The sequence below is a fragment of the Leptonychotes weddellii genome, chromosome X (genome assembly GCF_054177405.1).
Source record: "Leptonychotes weddellii isolate Sample4059 chromosome X, ASM5417740v2, whole genome shotgun sequence".
NCBI lineage: Eukaryota > Metazoa > Chordata > Mammalia > Carnivora > Phocidae > Leptonychotes > Leptonychotes weddellii.
Genome location: NC_138385.1, coordinates 45,723,692 through 45,743,033, shown reverse-complemented (window position 1 = coordinate 45,743,033; position 19,342 = coordinate 45,723,692). Strand labels below are relative to the sequence as shown.

The 19,342-nt window shown below is 35.3% G+C and overlaps 1 protein-coding gene across 1 annotated transcript in view; it reads left to right on the top strand.

The window, feature by feature from the left end:
- The window catches only part of KLHL4 (kelch like family member 4), a 135,263-nt gene extending 115,921 nt beyond the window's left edge, over positions 1–19,342 (top strand). The window contains 2 exon segments of the mRNA XM_081809323.1: positions 16,680–16,851; positions 18,423–19,342. Coding sequence (XP_081665449.1) covers positions 16,680–16,851; positions 18,423–18,482 — 232 coding nt within the window. The 3' untranslated portion in view covers positions 18,483–19,342.

Sequence of the window (19,342 nt, the reverse complement as noted above, 5' to 3'; positions counted from 1 at the left end):
CCTTCCTCATCTCTTATTATAGTCTTTGGTTTAAAATCTAATTTGTTTGATATAAGGATTGCCACCCCAGCTTTCTTTTGGTGTCCATTAGCTAGGTAAATTGTTTTCCACTCCCTCACTTTCAATCTGGGGGTGTCTTTGGGTCTAAAATGAGTCTCTTGCAGAGCATATCAATGGGTCTTGTTTTTTTATCCAGTCTGATAGCCTGTGTCTTTTGATTGGGGCATTTAGCCCATTTACATTCAGGGTAACTATTGAAAGATAGGAATTTAGTGCCATTATATTTCCTGTAAGGTGAATGTTACTGTATATTGTCTGTGTTCCTTTCTGGTCTATGTTACTTTTAGGCTCACTCTTTGCTTAGAGGACCCCTTTCAATATTTCTTGTACGGCTGGTTTCGTGTTTGCAAATTCCTTCAGTTTTTGTTTTTACTGGAAGCTTTTTATCTCGCCTCTATTTTCTTTTATTATTATATTATGTTATGTTAATCACCATACATTACATCATTAGTTTTTGATGTAGTGTTCCATGATGCATTGTTTGCATATAACACCCAGTGCTCCATGCAGAATGTGCCCTCTTTAATACCCATCACTAGGCTGACCCATCCTCCCACCCCCTCCCCTCTAGAACCCTCAGTTTGTTTTTCAGAGTCAGCCTAGCTGGATATAGTATTCTTGGCTGCATATTTTTCTCATTTAATGCTCTGAATATATCATGCAAGTCCTTCCTGGCCTGCCAGGTCTCTGTGGATAGGTCTGTTGCCAATCTAATGTTTCTTCCATTGTAGGTTACATATCTCTTCTCCCGAGCTGCTTTCAGGATTTTCTCTTTGTCTCTGAGACTTGTAAGTTTTACTATTAGATGTCGGGGTGTTGACCTATTTTTATTGATTTTGAGGTGGGTTCTCTGTGCCTCCTGGATTTTCATGCCTGTTTCCTCAAATTAGGGAAGTTCTCTGCTATAATTTGCTCCAATATACCTTCTGCCCCTCTCTCTCTTTCTTCTTCTTCTGGGATTCCAATTATTCTAATGTTGTTTCGTCTTATGGTATCGCTTATCTTTCGAATTCTGCCCTCGTGATCCAGTAGTTGTTTATCTCTCTTTCTCTCAGCTACTTTATTTTCCATCATTTGGTCTTCTATATCACTAATTCACTCTTTTGCCTCACTTATCCTAGCAGTTAGAGCCTACATTTTTGATTGCACTTCATTTAATAGCCTTTTTGTTTTCGACTTGGTTAGGTTTTAGTTCTTTTCTTTCTCCAGAAAGGGTTTCTCTAATAACTTCTATGCTTTTTTCAAGCCCAGCTAGTATCTTTAAAATCATCATTCTAAACTCTAGTTCCAACATCTTACTAATGTCCGTATTGATTAGGTTCCTGGCAGCCGGTACTGCCTCTTGTTCTTTTTGTTGAGGTGCCTTTTTCCATCTTGTCATTTTGTCCAGAGGAGAATATATGAATGCGAGAACAAAATGCTAACAGGGTAACAACATCTCAAAAAAATATACACCAAACAAATCAGAAAAGGCCTGAAACCAGGGGGAAAGAAAGGGAAAGAAAGAAGAAAGAAAAATAAAAAGATAAAAACTAACAAAAACAAATCAAAACAACAAAAAAACAGAATATGATCAGATATGATCAGGCTGGTGCATAGATCAGTGCCACACACTAGATTTTGGGTATATTTTGGTCTGGTAGAAGAAAGTGCCTTCTGAAATTTTAAAGAAAGGAAAACTTATATATGTACAAAAATAAAGGTTAATACGATGAAGGGATGGAATATGACTGTAAAGATGAAAACTATAAAAGATTTTACAAAAGGAATTGATAAGATAAAGTTGGTTGAAAAAAGAAAGAATAGGATTTTTTTAAAAAAGGGAGATTATGTGATGAGGCAGGAAACTAGAACAAAGCCATACACTAGAGATTTAAGGTATTTTTTTGATCTGTTAGAAGAAACTGTATCTCAAAATTTTAAAGAGAGAACATATATATATATGTTATATATATATGTTATATATATGTTATATATATATTTTAAGAGAGAACACATATATATATAAATATATATATATATATATATATATATATATATTTGCCAAAAATAAGGATAACTACTATGAAGGGATAGAATATGACTCTAAAAATGAAAAATAAAAATGTTATTTTTAAAAAAGGGATTGATAAGATGTTGGTTGAAAAAGGGAAAAAGAAAAGTTCAAAAAAAAAAAGAGAGTTAAAAAAAATTAACTTTGAAAGACTAAAGAGTCATGGTAAAAAAGCCATGAATTCTACGTGCAGTATTCCCTTAGCTCTGGAGTTCTGCCGTTCTCATTGATCGGCAAACTTGGTCTTGGCTGGCTGTTCTTGCTGATCTTCTGGGGGAGGGGCCTGTTGCCGTGGTTCCCAAATGTCTTTGCCGGAGGTGGAATTGCAACCCCCTTGCCGGGTCCCAGCTAAGTAATCTGCTAGGGTTTGCTCTCAGGAGCTTTTGTTCCCTGCAAGCTTTCCGTACAGCTTTGGAGGATGAGAGTGAAAATGGTGGCCTCCCAATCTCCACCCCGGAGGAGCTGAGAACTTGGGGCCCCACTCCTCAGTGAGCCCCCGGAGAAAAGCAGTCAATCACTCCCATCTCCCAGGTCTCCAGCTGCACTCTGTGCTCACCCGGCCTGGGACCGATCGTTTCTATCTCCAGCGCACGACCTTGTGTGGAGTCTCCAAACCCAGCAGATCCCTGTGGTGCGCTCTTGTGCCGCTCCTCCCCGGGGGAGCAAGGGGAGTCTCCCCAGATCTGCCGCTTGTTGGGACCCTGCTGGAAGTGCAGTGGCCCGACTGTGCCACGGATCACGGTTTATGGCAACCCTGAGCTGAGATCCCGCTCCTCTGCTCCGTCTCTGCATCAGACTTCCCTGCTCTGGTACCTGGGAGCTCTGCTGCACTCAGGCACCCCCAGTCTTTCTGTGACCCTGAGGGTCCTGAGACCACACTGTCCTGCGAGGGTTCCACCCCCCGCTTAGCCACTGGAGTGATGTCCCTCAGGACTTTTTTTCTTTGCTTCTTTTTTACTACCTCATCCATGTTTTATGTATATGTTGTCATATTTTACTTCTTTTATTCATAATGTCCTTAAGTGTAATTATGGCCATTTGTTTTCCATTTATAAAAGTCCCTTCATTTCTTGTAAGGCTGGTTTAGTAGTGATGAACTCTTACCTTTTGATTGTCTTGGAAAATTCTTTATTACTTTTTCAAATCTGAAAGATAAACTTACTGAACAGAGTATTTGTAGCCATAGTTTTTTTTTCTTTTCAGCACTTTGCATACATCATGCCATTCCTTTCTTATTTGCAAAGTTTCTGCTAAAAAATTTGTTGATAGCCTTGTAAGTTTTCCTTTGTAGCTTACTTTTTGCTTTTAAGTTTTCCTTTGTAGCTAACTTTTTGCTTTTGTCTTGCAGCTTTTAATTTTTTTCTTTATCATTAACCACTCATATTTTAATTATTATGTGTTGTGATATTTGAATGTACAAAAAATTGTGGAAAATAGTATTTGGGTTCAGCTTGTTTGGAACTCTCTATGCTGCCCTCATAAAACAAGTTTGGAAGTTTTCCTTGCCTTACTATTTTATGAAACAGCTTCAGAAGAATAGGTATTAATTCTTCTTTAAATGTTTGGTTGAATTCCCCTGGGAAGCTATCCAGCCCTGGACTCTTGTTTGTTGAGAGATTTTTAATTACTACGTCAATTCTTTGCTGGTAATGGGGCTCTTCAGATTTTCTATTTCTTCTGGTTCCAGTTCTGGTAGTTTATGTTTCCAGGAATTAATCAATTTCTTCCAGATTGCCTAATTTGTTGGCATTTAATGGCTCATAATATATTTTTAAAATTGTATTTCCTTGGTGTTGCTTGTGGTCTCTCCTCTTTCATTCATGATTTTATTTTATTAATTTGGGTACTTTCTATTTTCTTTTTTTTTTTAAAGATTTTATTTATTTATTTGAGAGAGAGAGACTGAGAGAGAGAGAGAGCATGAGAGGGGGGAGGGTCAGAGGGAGAAGCAGACTCCCTGCCAAGCAGGGAGCCCGATGCAGGACTCGATCCAGGGACTCCAGGATCATGACCTGAGCCGAAGGCAGTCGCTTAACCAACTGAGCCACCCAGGGCCCCGAGGGTACTTTCTATTTTCTTTTTGATAAGTCTGGCTAGGATTTTATCAATCATAATAATTCTTTAAAGAACCTAGTTTCATTGATCTGTTCTATTGTTCTTTTGGTTTTTATTTCATTGATCTCTGCTCTGTTCTTTATTATTTCTCATCTCCTGCTTGGATTAGGTTTTATATGTTGTTCTTTCTCCAGATCCTTTAGATATAAGATTAACTTGTGTATTTGAAACTTCCAGTTTCTTGAGAAAGGTTTGTATTACTACATACTTCCCTCTTAGGACCACCTTTCCTGCATCCCAAAGATTTTGAACAGTTGTGTTTTCATTTTGATTAGTTTCCATGATTTTTTAAAATTCTTTTTTAATTTCCTAGTTGAGCCATTCATTCTTTAGTAGGGTACTCTTTAACCTCCAAGTGTTTTAGTTCCTTCCAAATTTCCTCTTGTGTTGAGTTCAAATTTCAAAGCATTGTGTTCTGAAAATATGGAGGGAATAATCCCAATTTTTTGGTATTAGTTGAAACCTGATTTGTGACCCAGTATGTGATCTATTCTGGAGAGTGTTCCATGTGCACTCGAGAAGAATGTGTATTCTGTTGCTTTAGGATAGAATGCTCTGTATTTATCTGTTAAGTCCATCTGGTCCAGTGTGTCATTCAAAGCCCTTGTTTCCTTGTTGATCTTCTGCTTAGATCATCTGTCCATTGCTGTCAGTGGGGTGTTGAAGTGCCCCACTATTATTGTACTATTATCAATGTATTGCTTTAATTTGGTTATTAATTGGTTGATATACTTGCCTGCTCCCTAGTTAGGAGCATAAATATTTATAATTGTTACATCTTCTTGTTGGGTAGAACCTTTAAATATGATATAGTGTCCCTCTTCATCCTTTACTATAATCTTTGGTTTAAAATCTAATTTGTCTGATATGATATGAGGATTGCTACCCCAACTTTCTTTTGATGTGCATTGGCATGGTAAATGATTCCCCACTCCCTCACTTTCAATCTGGAGGTGTCTTTAGGGTTAAAATGAGTCTCTTCTAGACAGTATACCGATGGGCCTTGCTTTTTATTTTTATTTTTTTTCCAATCTGATACTCCGTGTCTTTTGATTGGACCATTTAGCCCATTTACATTCAGAGTAACTATTGGAAGATATGAAAATAGTGCCATTTTATTACCTGTAAAGTCCCTGTTTCTGTAGATTATCTTTGTTCCTTTCTGGTCTATGTTACTTTTGGTCTCTCTCTTCACTTACAGGATCCCCTTTAATATTTCTTGCAGGGCTGGTTTAGTGATCACAAATTCTTTTAGCTTCTGTTTGTCCTAGAAGGTCTTTATCTCTCCTTCTATTCTGAATGACAGCCTTGCTGGATAAAGTATTAATGGCTGCATGTTTTTCTCATTTAGTACCCTGAATATATCATGCCAGCCCTTTCTGGCCTGTCAGGCTCTCTGTGGATAGGTCTGTTGCCGGCTGCATGTTTTTCTCATTTAGTACCCTGAATATATCATGCCAGCCCTTTCTGGCCTGTCAGGCTCTCTGTGGATAGGTCTGTTGCCAGTCTAATATTTCTACCATTGTAGGTTAAGGAGCTCTTGCATTGAGCTGCTTTCAGGATTTTCTCTTTATCTATGAAATTTTCAAGCTTTACTATTATATATCAGGATGTTTATCTATTTTTATTGATTTGGGGGGGCATTCTCTCTACCTCTGGGACTTGAATGCCTGTTTCCTTCCCCAGATTAAGGAAGTTTTCAGCTATGATTTGCTCAAATATACCTTCGGCCCCTCTCTCTCTTTCTCTTCTTCTGGGTCCCCAGTAATTCTAATATTGTTCCGCTTTATGGTGTCGCTGATTTCTCAAAGCCTCCCCTCATTGTCCATTCATTGTTTTTCTTTCTTTTCCTCAGTTTCCTTCCTTTCCATCATCTTGTCTTCTATGTCACTGACTCTCTCTTCTGTCTCATTTACTCTAGCTGTTAGAGCATCCAATTTAGACTGCATCTCAGTTAGAGCATTTTTAATTTTGGCCTGATTAGATCTCATTTCTCCACTAAGAGATTCTCTAGTGTCTTTTATGCTTTTACAAGCACAACCAGTAACTTTATAATCATTATCATGAATTCCAGCTTTAACATTTTACTTATTTTTTTTAAAGATTTTATTTATTTATTTGCTAGAGAGAGAGAGAGTGAGAGTACAAGCAGGGAGAGGGGCAGAGGCAGAGGGAGAAGCAGACTCCCCCCTGAGCAGGGAGCCTGATGTGGGACTCAATCCCAGAACCTTGGGATCATGACCCGAGCTGAAGGCAGCTGCTTAACCAACAGAGCCACCCAGGCGTTCCTAACATTTTACTTATATACATACTACTTAGATATGTGGCATAAAGTATTACCACTGTTTTTTTTTCCTTTGTTGTGAATTTCTCCTTCTAGTCATTTGGTGCTAAGTAGAATGGATAAAAGCAACAAAATCAGATATATCAACCAAGACCCAATTGAAATACACACTAGACAAATCTGAAGAGGTCAGAAACCAAAATGAAACAAAATTGAAAAAAAAAAAAAGGATGAAAGAAAGATTATAATCTCCAAGGTGGACAAAACAAGGTGATCCACTTGGTCCTGGGTGCATTTTGGTCTGTTTGTTAGAAGACACTAAATCCCAAAATTGTAAAGAAAGGTATATATAATAAATGTATATATACAAAAAATAAAATTGAATACATTGTAATGAAGCCAAAAATTAAGAGTATATCTATAAAATATAAATGTAAGAATGAAAGTTAAAAAAAAAAACCTAGAACAAAGAGTTGATATAATAAGAAACTTGTTGAGAAAGTGATGTACATTAAGGAGGTCATGTGATATGATGAGCACTGGTGTTATATGAAACTGATAAATTATTGAACACTACATCTGAGACTAATGATGTACTATAATTTGGCTAATTGAATTTAAATTAAAAACATAGGGGAAAAAAAGGAAAATTTTAAACTGAACAATAAAAGAATCATGAGAAAAAACCTAGACTTCTATAATATAATATTTGTCCCTAGCACTGGAGTTTTGCAGTTCTGTGTGCTTGGTAAACTTTTTATTCTCTTGATGTTACAGCTGGTCTTCTGGAAAAGGGTCCTGTTACACTTAATTTCAGGAGTCTTTGGCTGGGCGCAGTTGCACTGCCTCTTGCCAGGGAGCTGGGCTCAATGTAAGCTGCTTTGGGTTCTTCTATGTGGCTTTTTTTTTCTCTGAAGGTTTTCTGTGCTACTTCAGAGGATGAAGATAAAAATGGCTGTGCCCTGATCTCCAGCCCTGGAGCTGAACCATCTTAACCCCTTCTCTTCAGTAAAACCTCAGGGAAAATCAATCTTCACTTCTGTGAGTGCAAAACTCTACAGACTCCTCTGGTGAGCACCCATGCTGCCCCTCCTGGGGGAAAGCAGAGGATCACCCACATTTCTGCTCTTTGCAGGGGCCTGCACAGAGAATGGTCACTTGATTGTGCATGTACCCATGCTGCCTCGCCTGGGGGAAGGCTGAGGTTGGCCACGTTTCTGCCTTTTCAGGGCCCAAGGGGAGAGTGGTCACCTGAATGTGCTGCTGTTCAACGTTTATGGCAAACCGGTCTGATAGCCCCCTTCCGGGCTTGCTGACCCTCATCAGTTTCCCTGCTCCAATGCTTGGGAACTCTGCTGGCTCAGGCACCCCCATTATTTCCATGACCCGGGGATCCTAAGACACAGTGTCTCACCTAGGATTCTGCCCTGACTTGCCAACCGAGCAGCTTTAAGGCAGGGATGTCTCCCACTGGAGTAGATTTATAAAAGTTCTGATTTTTCCCTCCAGAGCTCTATCACTTTCTGGTAGCTGGCTTAAGGAAACTCCCTCCATTCCTCCACTCACGTTTATCCTCCAAAATATCCCCTCCAATTCACTTCTCCACACCTCCTACCTTGGAGGAAAAGTGACCCAGAGAGCATTCCCACAGCTCCCCATCCTTTGTAAACCGTGGTGTTTTTTCTGTGCCCCAAAGTGATTGGGACTTGCTGAGGCAGCAAACCAGTTATCACCACTGGACCCTGATCCCTTCTGAGCTTTTAAGGTAGAGGGGGGACATAAACCTGTTCTTCTCTAGTCCTTCTGATCTGATAAGCATTGCTGCAGTTCCTCTGCCATTTGGTGGTGTTCTAGTGCTGTCTCTTTTACATTCTAGGTGGTCTTTTAAATTGTGACTTCTTTTCTGTGCCCAAGGATGGAGAAATCTGTTCCTAATCCCTCCTTACTATCCTTCCATACTGCAGTTTGCAGTGTGGAGGTTAGGGATTCCCTTTATTACTCTCTCTCATTCTCTCTTGCTGTTCTCCTTTGCCATTTTCCCTTTTGTTGTACAGAAGCTGTTCATTGGCCCTCCGTTCTTATTCAGGGGAATTGTTCTTTATTTGGTGTAATTAGGTGTGTTCTTTGGAGGAAGTGAATTCAGGATCTTTCTATCTTACCATCTTGCACTGAAACGTCCTAATTTCCCCTCTTTCATTGTTGATTTCAATTGAGTTTTCTCTTTTTCTGGTATTCAACTAGCTAAAGTTTTATCATTTTTGTTGATCATTTTGCAGAACCAACTATCAATTTCATTGATTTTCTCTTTTTAAATTTTCTTCATTATTTGTTTATTGTCTAATCTCTGTTATTCCCTTCCTTATGTTAGCTTTGGGGTTAGTTTTTCTTTTTATATTTTCTTAAGGTGTAAAGTTAGGTTGTTGATTTGAAATTGTTCTTTCTTTTAAATGGAAGCATTTATAGCCATAGATTTTCCACATAGCCCTGCTTTCTCCACATCCCATAAGATATGGTATGTCATGCTTTCATTTTCATTTTATTTTCTAATTTTCCTTATGATATATTCTTTGACCCATTGGCTTTTTTAAGTGAATGTTCTTTCATTTTCATATATTTGTGGTTACTCCAGGTTTCCTTCTGCTGTTGATTTATAGTTTCATTTCATTGTGAAAAGACTTTGCATGTTTTCAACATTTTTAATTTTTTTTTAAAGATTTTATTTATTTATTTGACAGAGACAGACACAGCGAGAGAGGGAACACAAGCAGGGGGAGTGGGAGAGGGAGAAGCAGGCTCCCCGTGGAGCAGGGAGCCCAATGTGGGGCTCGATCCCAGGACCCTGAGATCATGACCTGAGCCAAAGGCAGACGCTTAATGACTGAGCCACCCAGGCGCCCCTAACATTTTTAAATTTATTAAAATTTGTTTTATGTGCTAACATGTGTTCTATCTTGGGTAATTTTCCATGTTTACTTGAGAAAAAATGTTTCTTCTGTTTTTATTAGGTAGAACATATTAGAATATATATATGTGTTTATATATATATGTGTTTATATATATGCTTGCTGTTTGTTGTTGAAAATATATATGATTTTGTCAAATACATATATATATGTATATATATATATACATATATATATATATTTGTTAGGTTCAAATGGTCTATAATGTTCAAGTCTTCTATGTATTTACTTATCTTCTGTCTGGTCATTCAACCTATTATGAAAAGTGAAGAATTAAATTCTCCTATTACTGTAGAGCTATTTCTCCCTCTAATTCTGTCAATGTTTCTTTCATGTATTTAGAAACTTTGGTGTTTGGTCCTTTTATGTCTATAATTGTTATATGTTTTTTGTAAATTGACCTTTTCATTATTATATAATGTGCTTTTTTTCTCTTAAACAGCATTTGTCTTAAAGTCTATTTTGTATAATATTAGTATATTCACCCTTACTGTCTTTTGGTTACCATTTACCTCGATTTTTTTTCCATTGTTCCACTTTTGACATATGTGCTTCCTTAGATCTAAAATGAGTCTCTTGTAGACAGCATATAGCTGGATTTTGTTTTTTTTGTTTTTTTGTTTTTTTAATCCTTCTACCAAGGTATGACATTTAATAGGGGAATTTAATCCATTGACATTTAAAGTGATTATTGAGAAAGATTTAATATAGCCATTTCAGTATTTGTTTTCATATATTTTATAGTTTTTTGTCCCTCATATCCTATCTTCTTGCCTTCATTGTGTTTAGTTGATTTTTCATAGTGACAAGTTTTGATAATGCTCTTAATTCCTTTTTTTGTATATTCTAAAATTATTTCTTTTGTGGCTATCATGGGGATTACATGTAACAGCCTAGACATTTACCAGTCTATTTTAAATTGATACCAACTTAACTTCAATTGCATAAGAATACTCTAATCTTTACAGGTCTGCCCTCTTCCCTACTTTATGTTTTTGATATAATAAATTATGTCTTTATATATTGTGTACGTATTAATATAGCTTTGTTTAAGATTATTTATTTGAGAGAGAGGGGGAGGGGGTCATAAGGAGTGGAGGAGGGAGAGTATCTCAAGCAGACTCTCCACTGAGCATGTAGCCCAAGGCAGAGCTCAGTCCAACAACACTGAGATCATGACCTGAGCTAAAATCAAGAAACTGACTGAGCCACCCAGGCACCCCTCTACTAACATAGTTTTTAATTATTTTCATGCTTTTGTCTTTTAAGGCCTATAGAAAAACAGTAGAGATATAAACTAAAATTAAAATAATAAATAGTTTTTATATCTGTCCATGTTTTTACTTTTACCAGAGAACTTTATATATTCATATGACTTTGAGTTACTGTTTAGTATTTTTTTTATTACAACTTGAAGGACTAACTTTAGAATTTCTTATAGGGCAGATTTACTTGTAATAAACTCATTTACCCATTGTTTATCTGGAAATGTCTTAATATTTCCCTCTTTTTTGAAGGGCAATTTTGCCAGTTAGAGAATTCTCAGTTGACAGGATTTTTCTTTAAGCAGTTTAAATGTATCTTCCTACTTCTTTCTGTTCTTTAATGAGAAATTTGCTCATAGTCTTATTGAGGATCACTTGTGTGTCAAAAATTGTTTTTCTCTTTCAAGATTGTCTCTTTGTTTTTGATGTTCAGCAGTTTTATTATATCACCCCAGTGTGGGTCTGTTTAGATTTGTCCTACTTGAAGTTCACTTAGATTTTTGGATTTGCGGATTCATGTTTACTTAAAATTTGCGAAGTTTTAACTATTATTTCTTCAAATATTATTTCTTCCTCTTCCTCTTCTTCTGGGACTTCCAAAATGCCTATGTTGATCCACTTGATGATGTCTCATAAGTCTCTTAGACTCTGTTCACTTTTCTTTATTCTTTTTGCTCCCTAGACTTGATCATTTTGAATGACTTGTCTCAAGTTAACTTATTTTTTCTTCTGCCTGTCTGAGTCTCCTACTGAACCCCTCTAGTGATTTTTCAATTCAGTGATTTTATTTTTTCAGCCCCAGATTTTCTGTTTGGTTCTTCATAATTTATTTCCCTTTGTTATCATCCTCATTTTGTTCATATATCATCTTTGATTTCCTTTAGTTTTCTTTTTGTTCCTGATCTTTTGGTTCCCTTTAGTCTGTTTTTCTTTTAGCTCTTTGAGCATATATAAGACAGTCATCTTAATGGCTTTATCTTGTAAATCGGAAGCCTGTGTTTCTGCAGGGATGGTTTCTGGAGATTTCTTTGTTGTTGTTTTGTTTTGTTTTTGAATGAAACTCACTTTCCTGTTTATTTGTATTCTTTGTGATCTTTTGTGGAAAACTGGGCATTTGAAATAACAGATACCTTTCCCAGTCTCTGAAGATTGGCTCCATTCATAGGGAAACCTCACTAATAGGCAGGTTATGTTCTGTGACTGGGGTCAAGCCAGCATGAAGACTTGAGGCCTTTTCAGACCTTTCTTAGGTGTGTGTTTCCTGGGCCATTTTATGAGTGTGTGCCTGTGTGTGTTTTGATTCTTTATTGGGGCACCTGGGTGGCTCAGTTGGTTAAGCATCTGACTCAGGTAATGATCTTAGGATTGTGAGATCAAGCCCTGCATCAGGATCCACACTCAGCAGGAAGTCGGTTGAGATTCTCTCTATCTCCCTCTGTGCCTCCTTTCTCTCTCTCTCTCAAATAGATAAATAAATACTAAAAAATAAATGTCTTATTTTGTTTAAGAGTCTCAGCCGTGATGCTTCTTAGGCCTTAGTTCTTCTAGTATAATCTTCAATCAGTAATCTCTTGCTCCAGTTCTATATATATATCAGTAATATCCCTATATCTTTCACAAGACATGTGTACTACTACTTCCCATGGATTTTACTAGCCTGAGATCAGAGCTGTGTCACTTCTGACTGTGTGATATCTCAGTTATATGATTATATCTAGTAAATAAAAGGTCATAAAAGTTTGTTACTATGAAAACTGAACCTGACTTCACAAAAATTTCATCTTAATTAAAAATTAAATCATGTAAATATATAGACAGAGATAAGGTCTTAAGCCCTTATGACAGCAATTTTCTTGTAATAAATCCAAGTTAGTAAGAGATTTTTGTTATGGATGTTAGAATCCATGCTTTGTTTGACTACAGCTTTGAAGGCTTTTTGTTAGATCTTAATGGTATAACTTGTGTTGCATTTGCTTGGTTCCTTGTACCTAAATGTATAGGTCTACAAAACTAAGTTTGGTAAGGAAAAGGACACATTTCATAAGAAAAAAAATCTAGAATACACAAAATATTTTAATTAAAGATTTATTTATTTATTTATTTGAGAGAAAGAGAATGAGAGAGAGTGAGTACATGAGAGGGGGGAAGGTCAGAGGGAGAAGCAGACTCCCTGCCGAGCAGGGAGCCCGATGCGGGACTCAATCCAGGGACTCCAGGATCATGACCTGAGCCAAAGGCAGTCACTTAACCAACTGAGCCACCCAGGCACCCCAAAATATTTTACTTAAATAACCATCTTATAACCGCTTACTATGCCAGCATTTCCCTGGCTTTACTTTATGAACCCCTGACATTGTGGAATTGTATGTTAATACCTGAAAGAGAAAGGAGTTGGGCTCTATTTTAGGACAACAGACTGTTCACTATAAAATTAACCTAACAATTTCTTAAAGTGTTGATACTAATTTAAATAGACATTTACACACAGAACTAGAAAAACATAAACTCAGTTCATATTTTTTGATAAAGTTCATAGTGCAGACTTCAAAATTAAATATATACAAACATCCTAATAATTAAATGTTTAACCTTATTTACTGACATAATTACATTTCCAAATATACCGATTTTTTAAAATATTCAGATACAATTAAAAAATTTAATGGAGAGGCACCTGGGTGCCTCAGTCAACTGAACATCTGCCTTCAGCTCAGGTGATGATCCTGGAGTCCTGGGGTAGAGTCCCACATCAGGCTCCCTGCTCAGCAGAGAACCTGCTTCTCCCCCTGCCCCTCACACCACTCGTGCTCTCTCTCAAATAAATAAATAAAATCTTGAAAAAAATTAATGGGAAAAAGAGCACTTCACATGTACTAAAAAATATATAGCATACTAGTTAAAAGTATTTGGTTTGGAGACACACAAATCTGCGTTCAAATCCCAGTTTCACTATTTACAAGTTAGGTGACCTTGACCCAGTTATTTTACATCCACAAACATCAGTTTCCTCATGTGAAAAAAAAAAAAGGAATAATTACAGTGTCAATCCATAGAGTACAATATAATAAATGATATTGAACTTAGTACATTGTCTTGCACCTGTTAAGTACTCAGTAGAAGTTAGTTGATGGTTGTTTTTGTTTGTATTATTTTTGTAATGACCAGTATTGTTACTACTATTATTATCCCGTTATTGGCATTTTCTTTGAAAAGACCTTGAGAAAATGGTTAATGTTAATATATAATTTTCAAAATATTATAATTATGACTTTCATACAAATATAAAATTAACATGGGTCAAGGATTTTATGATTCATTAATTAATGAGGTAACCCATAAGATGTTAAAACTGGTGCAAAAGAGTCTTTGAAGAAAAGACATATAGACAATTAGGAATACTGAAAAAAAAATGTTAATAGGTGCAAAAGTAGTTAATATCCTAAGGAGAGTAAAATTTAATCTTTGGTGGCCATTTCTACATGGTGGAAATTAATTCTATCTCCATTAGGCAAAATTCATTTGTACAAGAAAACAGTTTTCTACAACAACACCTACAGAGTTGTAAAATAGTTCTATTGGTAGAAAGCCAATCAAAAGTTCACATTCTATGGAATCAGATAATCCTCATTTTTATGTCTGAGACAATTTTTCTGACTGTTTTCTACAACTAAAACAGTGTTGGCCTACTCAGTACCTTAAGAATCTCATTCAAGGGCGCCTGGGTGGCTCAGTTGGTTAAGCGACTGCCTTCGGCTCAGGTCATGATCCTGGAGTCCCAGGATTGAGTCCCGCATCGGGCTCCCTGCTCTGCAGGGAGTCTGCTTCTCCCTCTGACCCTCCCCCCTCTCCTGCTCTCTCTCTCTCATTCTCTCTCTCAAATAAATAAATAAATAAATAAATAAATAAATAAATAAAAATCTTTAAAAAAAAAAAAGAATCTCATTCAATTATTTAAGGTAATAATTTAAATGTTTCTAAAATCATCACATAAACAAGTTGGTTGATTCAGGGATTACTATTTCTATAATGTTGATGAGAAAATTGAGGCAAAGTAGTCAAGCAAATTATTTCTAATTTCTCTAAGTGTAGGAATAAGTCCATAGCTAATTCTCTTTACTTCAGACTCCACTTTGTTTCTACTAGAATATATATACTGTATTCAAAGTAAGGAGAGACAGAAAACAAAAACAAAAAGGGAGATACATGATGTTATTTTAATTTGAAAGTGATATAGTGGCTAACTTTTTTTAAATTTTATTTTATTTTGTTACGTTAGTCACCATACAGTACATCATTAGTTTTTGATGTAGTGTTCCATGATTCATCGTTTTCATATAACACCCAGTGTTCCATTCAGTATGTGTCTTCCTTAATATCCATCACCAGGCTAACCCAGTCCCCCACCCCTTTAAAAACCTCAGTTTGTTTCTCAGAGTCCATACTCTCATGGTTCATCTCCCCTTCTGATTCCCCCCCTCCTTCATTCTTCCCTTCCTTCTCCTAATGCCCTCCATGTTATTCCTTATGTTCTGCAAATAAGTGCTAACTTTTTCTTTAATAACTTCTCCTGTGTGTCTTTACAGATAGTAACGTTATTGACAATTTTTTTCTTCAAAAGATTCAATGTTAACCAAATATCTCTTGTTAATCAAACAATAATGAGATAATATTAACATTAGACAGATCTTTGAGCATTAATTATCATGCACATACAGGAAAGTCAAGTTTAGATGCAAATTTGTAAGGAAATCCTTCTGTGAGCCCTGGTTCACCATTCATTTAGGTATGTAGTCAGTTAGTTGAGGGTAGCACCAATTAATAATAGCAAATTATTGTTGAACATTTAGCTTAGCTAAAGCATACAGTTATGGATTTTCTGGTTCTGGGTTTTATTACAACAGCAGAATTGAAGATGATATGCTACATGACAATCAACAATATGTATGGAACACTGAGGTTATTTTAATTCTTGCTGATTTCAGATATTATTAAAAATATTACTGGATGTGAGATCAAGTTCAAATGGAAGCCAAGATCAGATAATTTAGAATATATCTTAAGAGATGAAAACAGAAATAAAAGAGGTAATAGAAATTTAAGAACATTAGTAGAAGGTAATAAATAAAAATTTATTCTGTAAAATAAACTTTTTTCACTGGGTTTTACAAATAGGCCAATATAAAAGCAGAGAATATTTTCATGTATAATTATGTAAGTTTTCTTTTATTGTCCACCCCTTTCAGATTTTAGTATTATGCTTTTTTTTAAAAGGCTTCAAATTTTAGGAAAGAATTCCTGGAGAAGGTTTTATTACTTACTGAATTCTCTTTCATTTAGCTTACAGAAAAGGTTTAGGGATAAAGAGTTAACTTCAGATTAAAATGGGAAAAATTCCTCCTGTGAAGATAAATTGGAACACTCATGGGGAAAATGATAGGATAAAACTATGGTCATTCTAACTACAAATAATACTAAAACCAGGGTACTACATTCTACAAAACAAGAAGGCAATTATATTCAGATTTACTTGAAATGTGGGCTCTCACATGAACAAGATAAGGCATCTCACAAAAAACTTTTGATAACCAAAGAATAAGAGAAAAACAAAAGCTCTCCAACCAGCATACTAAAAGAGAGAGGGGACGTTTTTCTCGTAAAGATAAGATGCTAATATGTGAAATTTCCTTATAGAGAATCTAAGTACTAATCAAAGGATGCATAGTACTTTGGAAAGGAAATACATTTTTGATATGCTTTGAGTGATGTCTTATGGTTGAAAAGAATTTTTCATGTACTTATTTTTAACATTTATTAGACTAAACTTGCTATTTATAAGGTGTTTTTGATTCCTTTTATTGGATAAGTATACATTTTATTAATGTCTATTATTTTTAACATTATCGGACTTCATCTTTTAATTGTCTTCCTAAACTCTTAAGGTATGATCCAAAAAATGATTCATGGTCAACTGTAGCACCTCTGAGTGTTCCTCGAGATGCTGTTGCTGTATGTCCCCTTGGAGACAAACTCTATGTGGTTGGAGGATATGATGGACATACTTATTTGAACACTGTTGAGTCATATGACGCACAGAAAGATGAATGGAAAGAGGTACTGTCATTGAAAGTATTGAAATTAGTACATTTCAGGTTTTAATAAAAGTCTTTACAATATATGTTTGGAATTAGGGCCTACCCAGAATCTTTTAGTGAAATTTGCAGTAATTGCTTTACCTATACTATTGAGTACAGTTGATCTAATTTATCATTGGCAGGATCCATCAGTACTTATATGAAAGAGAACAGAGCATTCTCTTGGCTTTATGGACTCATTCCTTTCATAGAAAAGTGAATCCAATTTGATAATTTAAAAGCTTTACTCAAGTGAATCCAATTCAATAATTTGAAAGCCTTACTCTGGCCAACTTTCTAAGTATGTATTATGACTTGAGAACCAAAGTGCAATGTCCTCATCAACAAATATCTGCGTCTTCTTATTGGTTGTTGACCAGGGGAAATTTTTTTCAGTCCCCTTTTATAGAGATTGTATAAACTACAACACTCTTAATTCTTAATCAGTCATTCAAGGAATTTAGTGAACAATGAGAGACTGGATTAAACCCTCTCAAGAATGCTGGGTATCTAACAGAAGAAATTCTAAGGAGAGTACAAGAAGGACATCTTGGGGATGCTAAAGGCAAACTTGATGCTTTTGACATTTTTTTCTAGTGATAATACTGGATTTATTAAAAAAATATCTAATGGTGTTCTGTTAATTAAATGGCAGCTTAATAAAAAAATAATAAAGTATGATTAATTCATCATTTCCACAAACAGGCAAACATTTTTATTTTGTATCAAACTTCACCTTCCCTTATACTGACTTCATGCTGTTCTATATTCTACACGGTAAGCTAGTTACTGTTCTAAAGAAATATGTATTAATATAATGACAGCTGACAATGGCTTTCTATCTCCTCCAACAATTTGATTTGTTAAGACCCTCAGAAACACTCAAATTCTGCCATGCAGGTAGCTCCTTATTTTATCAGTGTTTAGAACCAGCTAGGAATGGAAGAAAAAAAAAGCAAACAAGGAGTTGTTAAGTCAAATACAATAACCAAAATGTTTGCTAAGCTTGTGGAATTTACTTTTCTGAAAATTACAGACCAGTAGCTTAAGGGACCTAGATTCTATTCCTGGATTTTCACTGTTTCATTGTGTGACCTTGGAAAGAGTGAAAGAGAACTAACAAATAATGGAATTATAACCACTATCTGCCAAATTATTTTTATTCATTATCTCACTTAACCCTAACAAAAACTTTGAAGGATTTCAAGCTAATAATTTTAGCTGTAATTTTTATTAGCTGTAATTTTTCAAATGAGAAAATTATCAACCAAAATCACCTGCTTCTCAGACTCAGCTTTACATCATTTAAATAATATATTCTTTCCACCACACTGGACAGTTATTTAGGCTGCAATTTCCATCTTTATACCAGGTGAAGATTGGACCAGAATAGCTAAGGACTTGTTCAACTCCAACATGGTATATTATATATATATATATATATATACATATATATATATACATATATATATATAATGCTGAAGACAAAGTTCATTAAGACAGTATTTCTTTCCTTGTTTGTTTATTTGTTTGGTTTTTTTTCTCTGTTAGGAAGTTCCTGTCAACATTGGAAGAGCTGGTGCATGTGTTGTGGTGGTGAAGCTGCCATAAAGCTATCTTTATCAATAGGAGTGAAACTGGTCATTTCATGAAATGGATTAGGAAGAAGAGAAGAAGAAACGTGTTCTTTCCTTCAATTAGTAATCAAAAAGGAACATTATTGTGTCATTTTAATATGTAGTTATAATTTCTCTCATTTTGAAGTTAAAGCAAGTTTTCAAACATGAATTACATATAGGTGTTAAATGTATGTGTTGTTGCAGCTGATAATGTAAGTGGAAATCCAATAGTCTAGGTTTAGCCTCATTACTAAAATTTTTAAGGGAAACAGATAGTGGCCAAGGTATGAAAGGTTGTAAAAGCATTGGTAATTTTTAAGTTAAGAATATGAGAAGTTAAGAACATTTTCTATTTCAAAACACAAAAGGTACTCTATTTTTCTGAAATACAGTATAAAAGAAAACATCTAAAGCTTAAAATATGAAGTCTGATTTTCAGTAAGACATCATTCTCTTATTCAAAAATATACCAAATAGCTAAATAATACCTTATTTTACCAACAGGAAGGCTATTACTGGGTTAGGGCTAAAAAAATAACTCATTTACATAATATTTTATGCTGATCACAGTATATTAAAATTTTCACAGACTTACTCTTTTACAGTACCATCTTCCAAAGCACACATACAAATTTAGTATTTTTTAACATATTGTCTTACTAAATTTGTTACCAGTAAAATATTGTAATTTCATACACAACCTATGTAATAAAATAGTAAATATTTATCATATTGATACAAACTGTGACCTCAGCTTTAGAGTGTCAGGGCCTCACTTGTATAGAAAATAGTATTCTCAAACATTTCTTTGAACTCTGTAAACAACTATCATTAAGTTAAAGAATTTTTCAA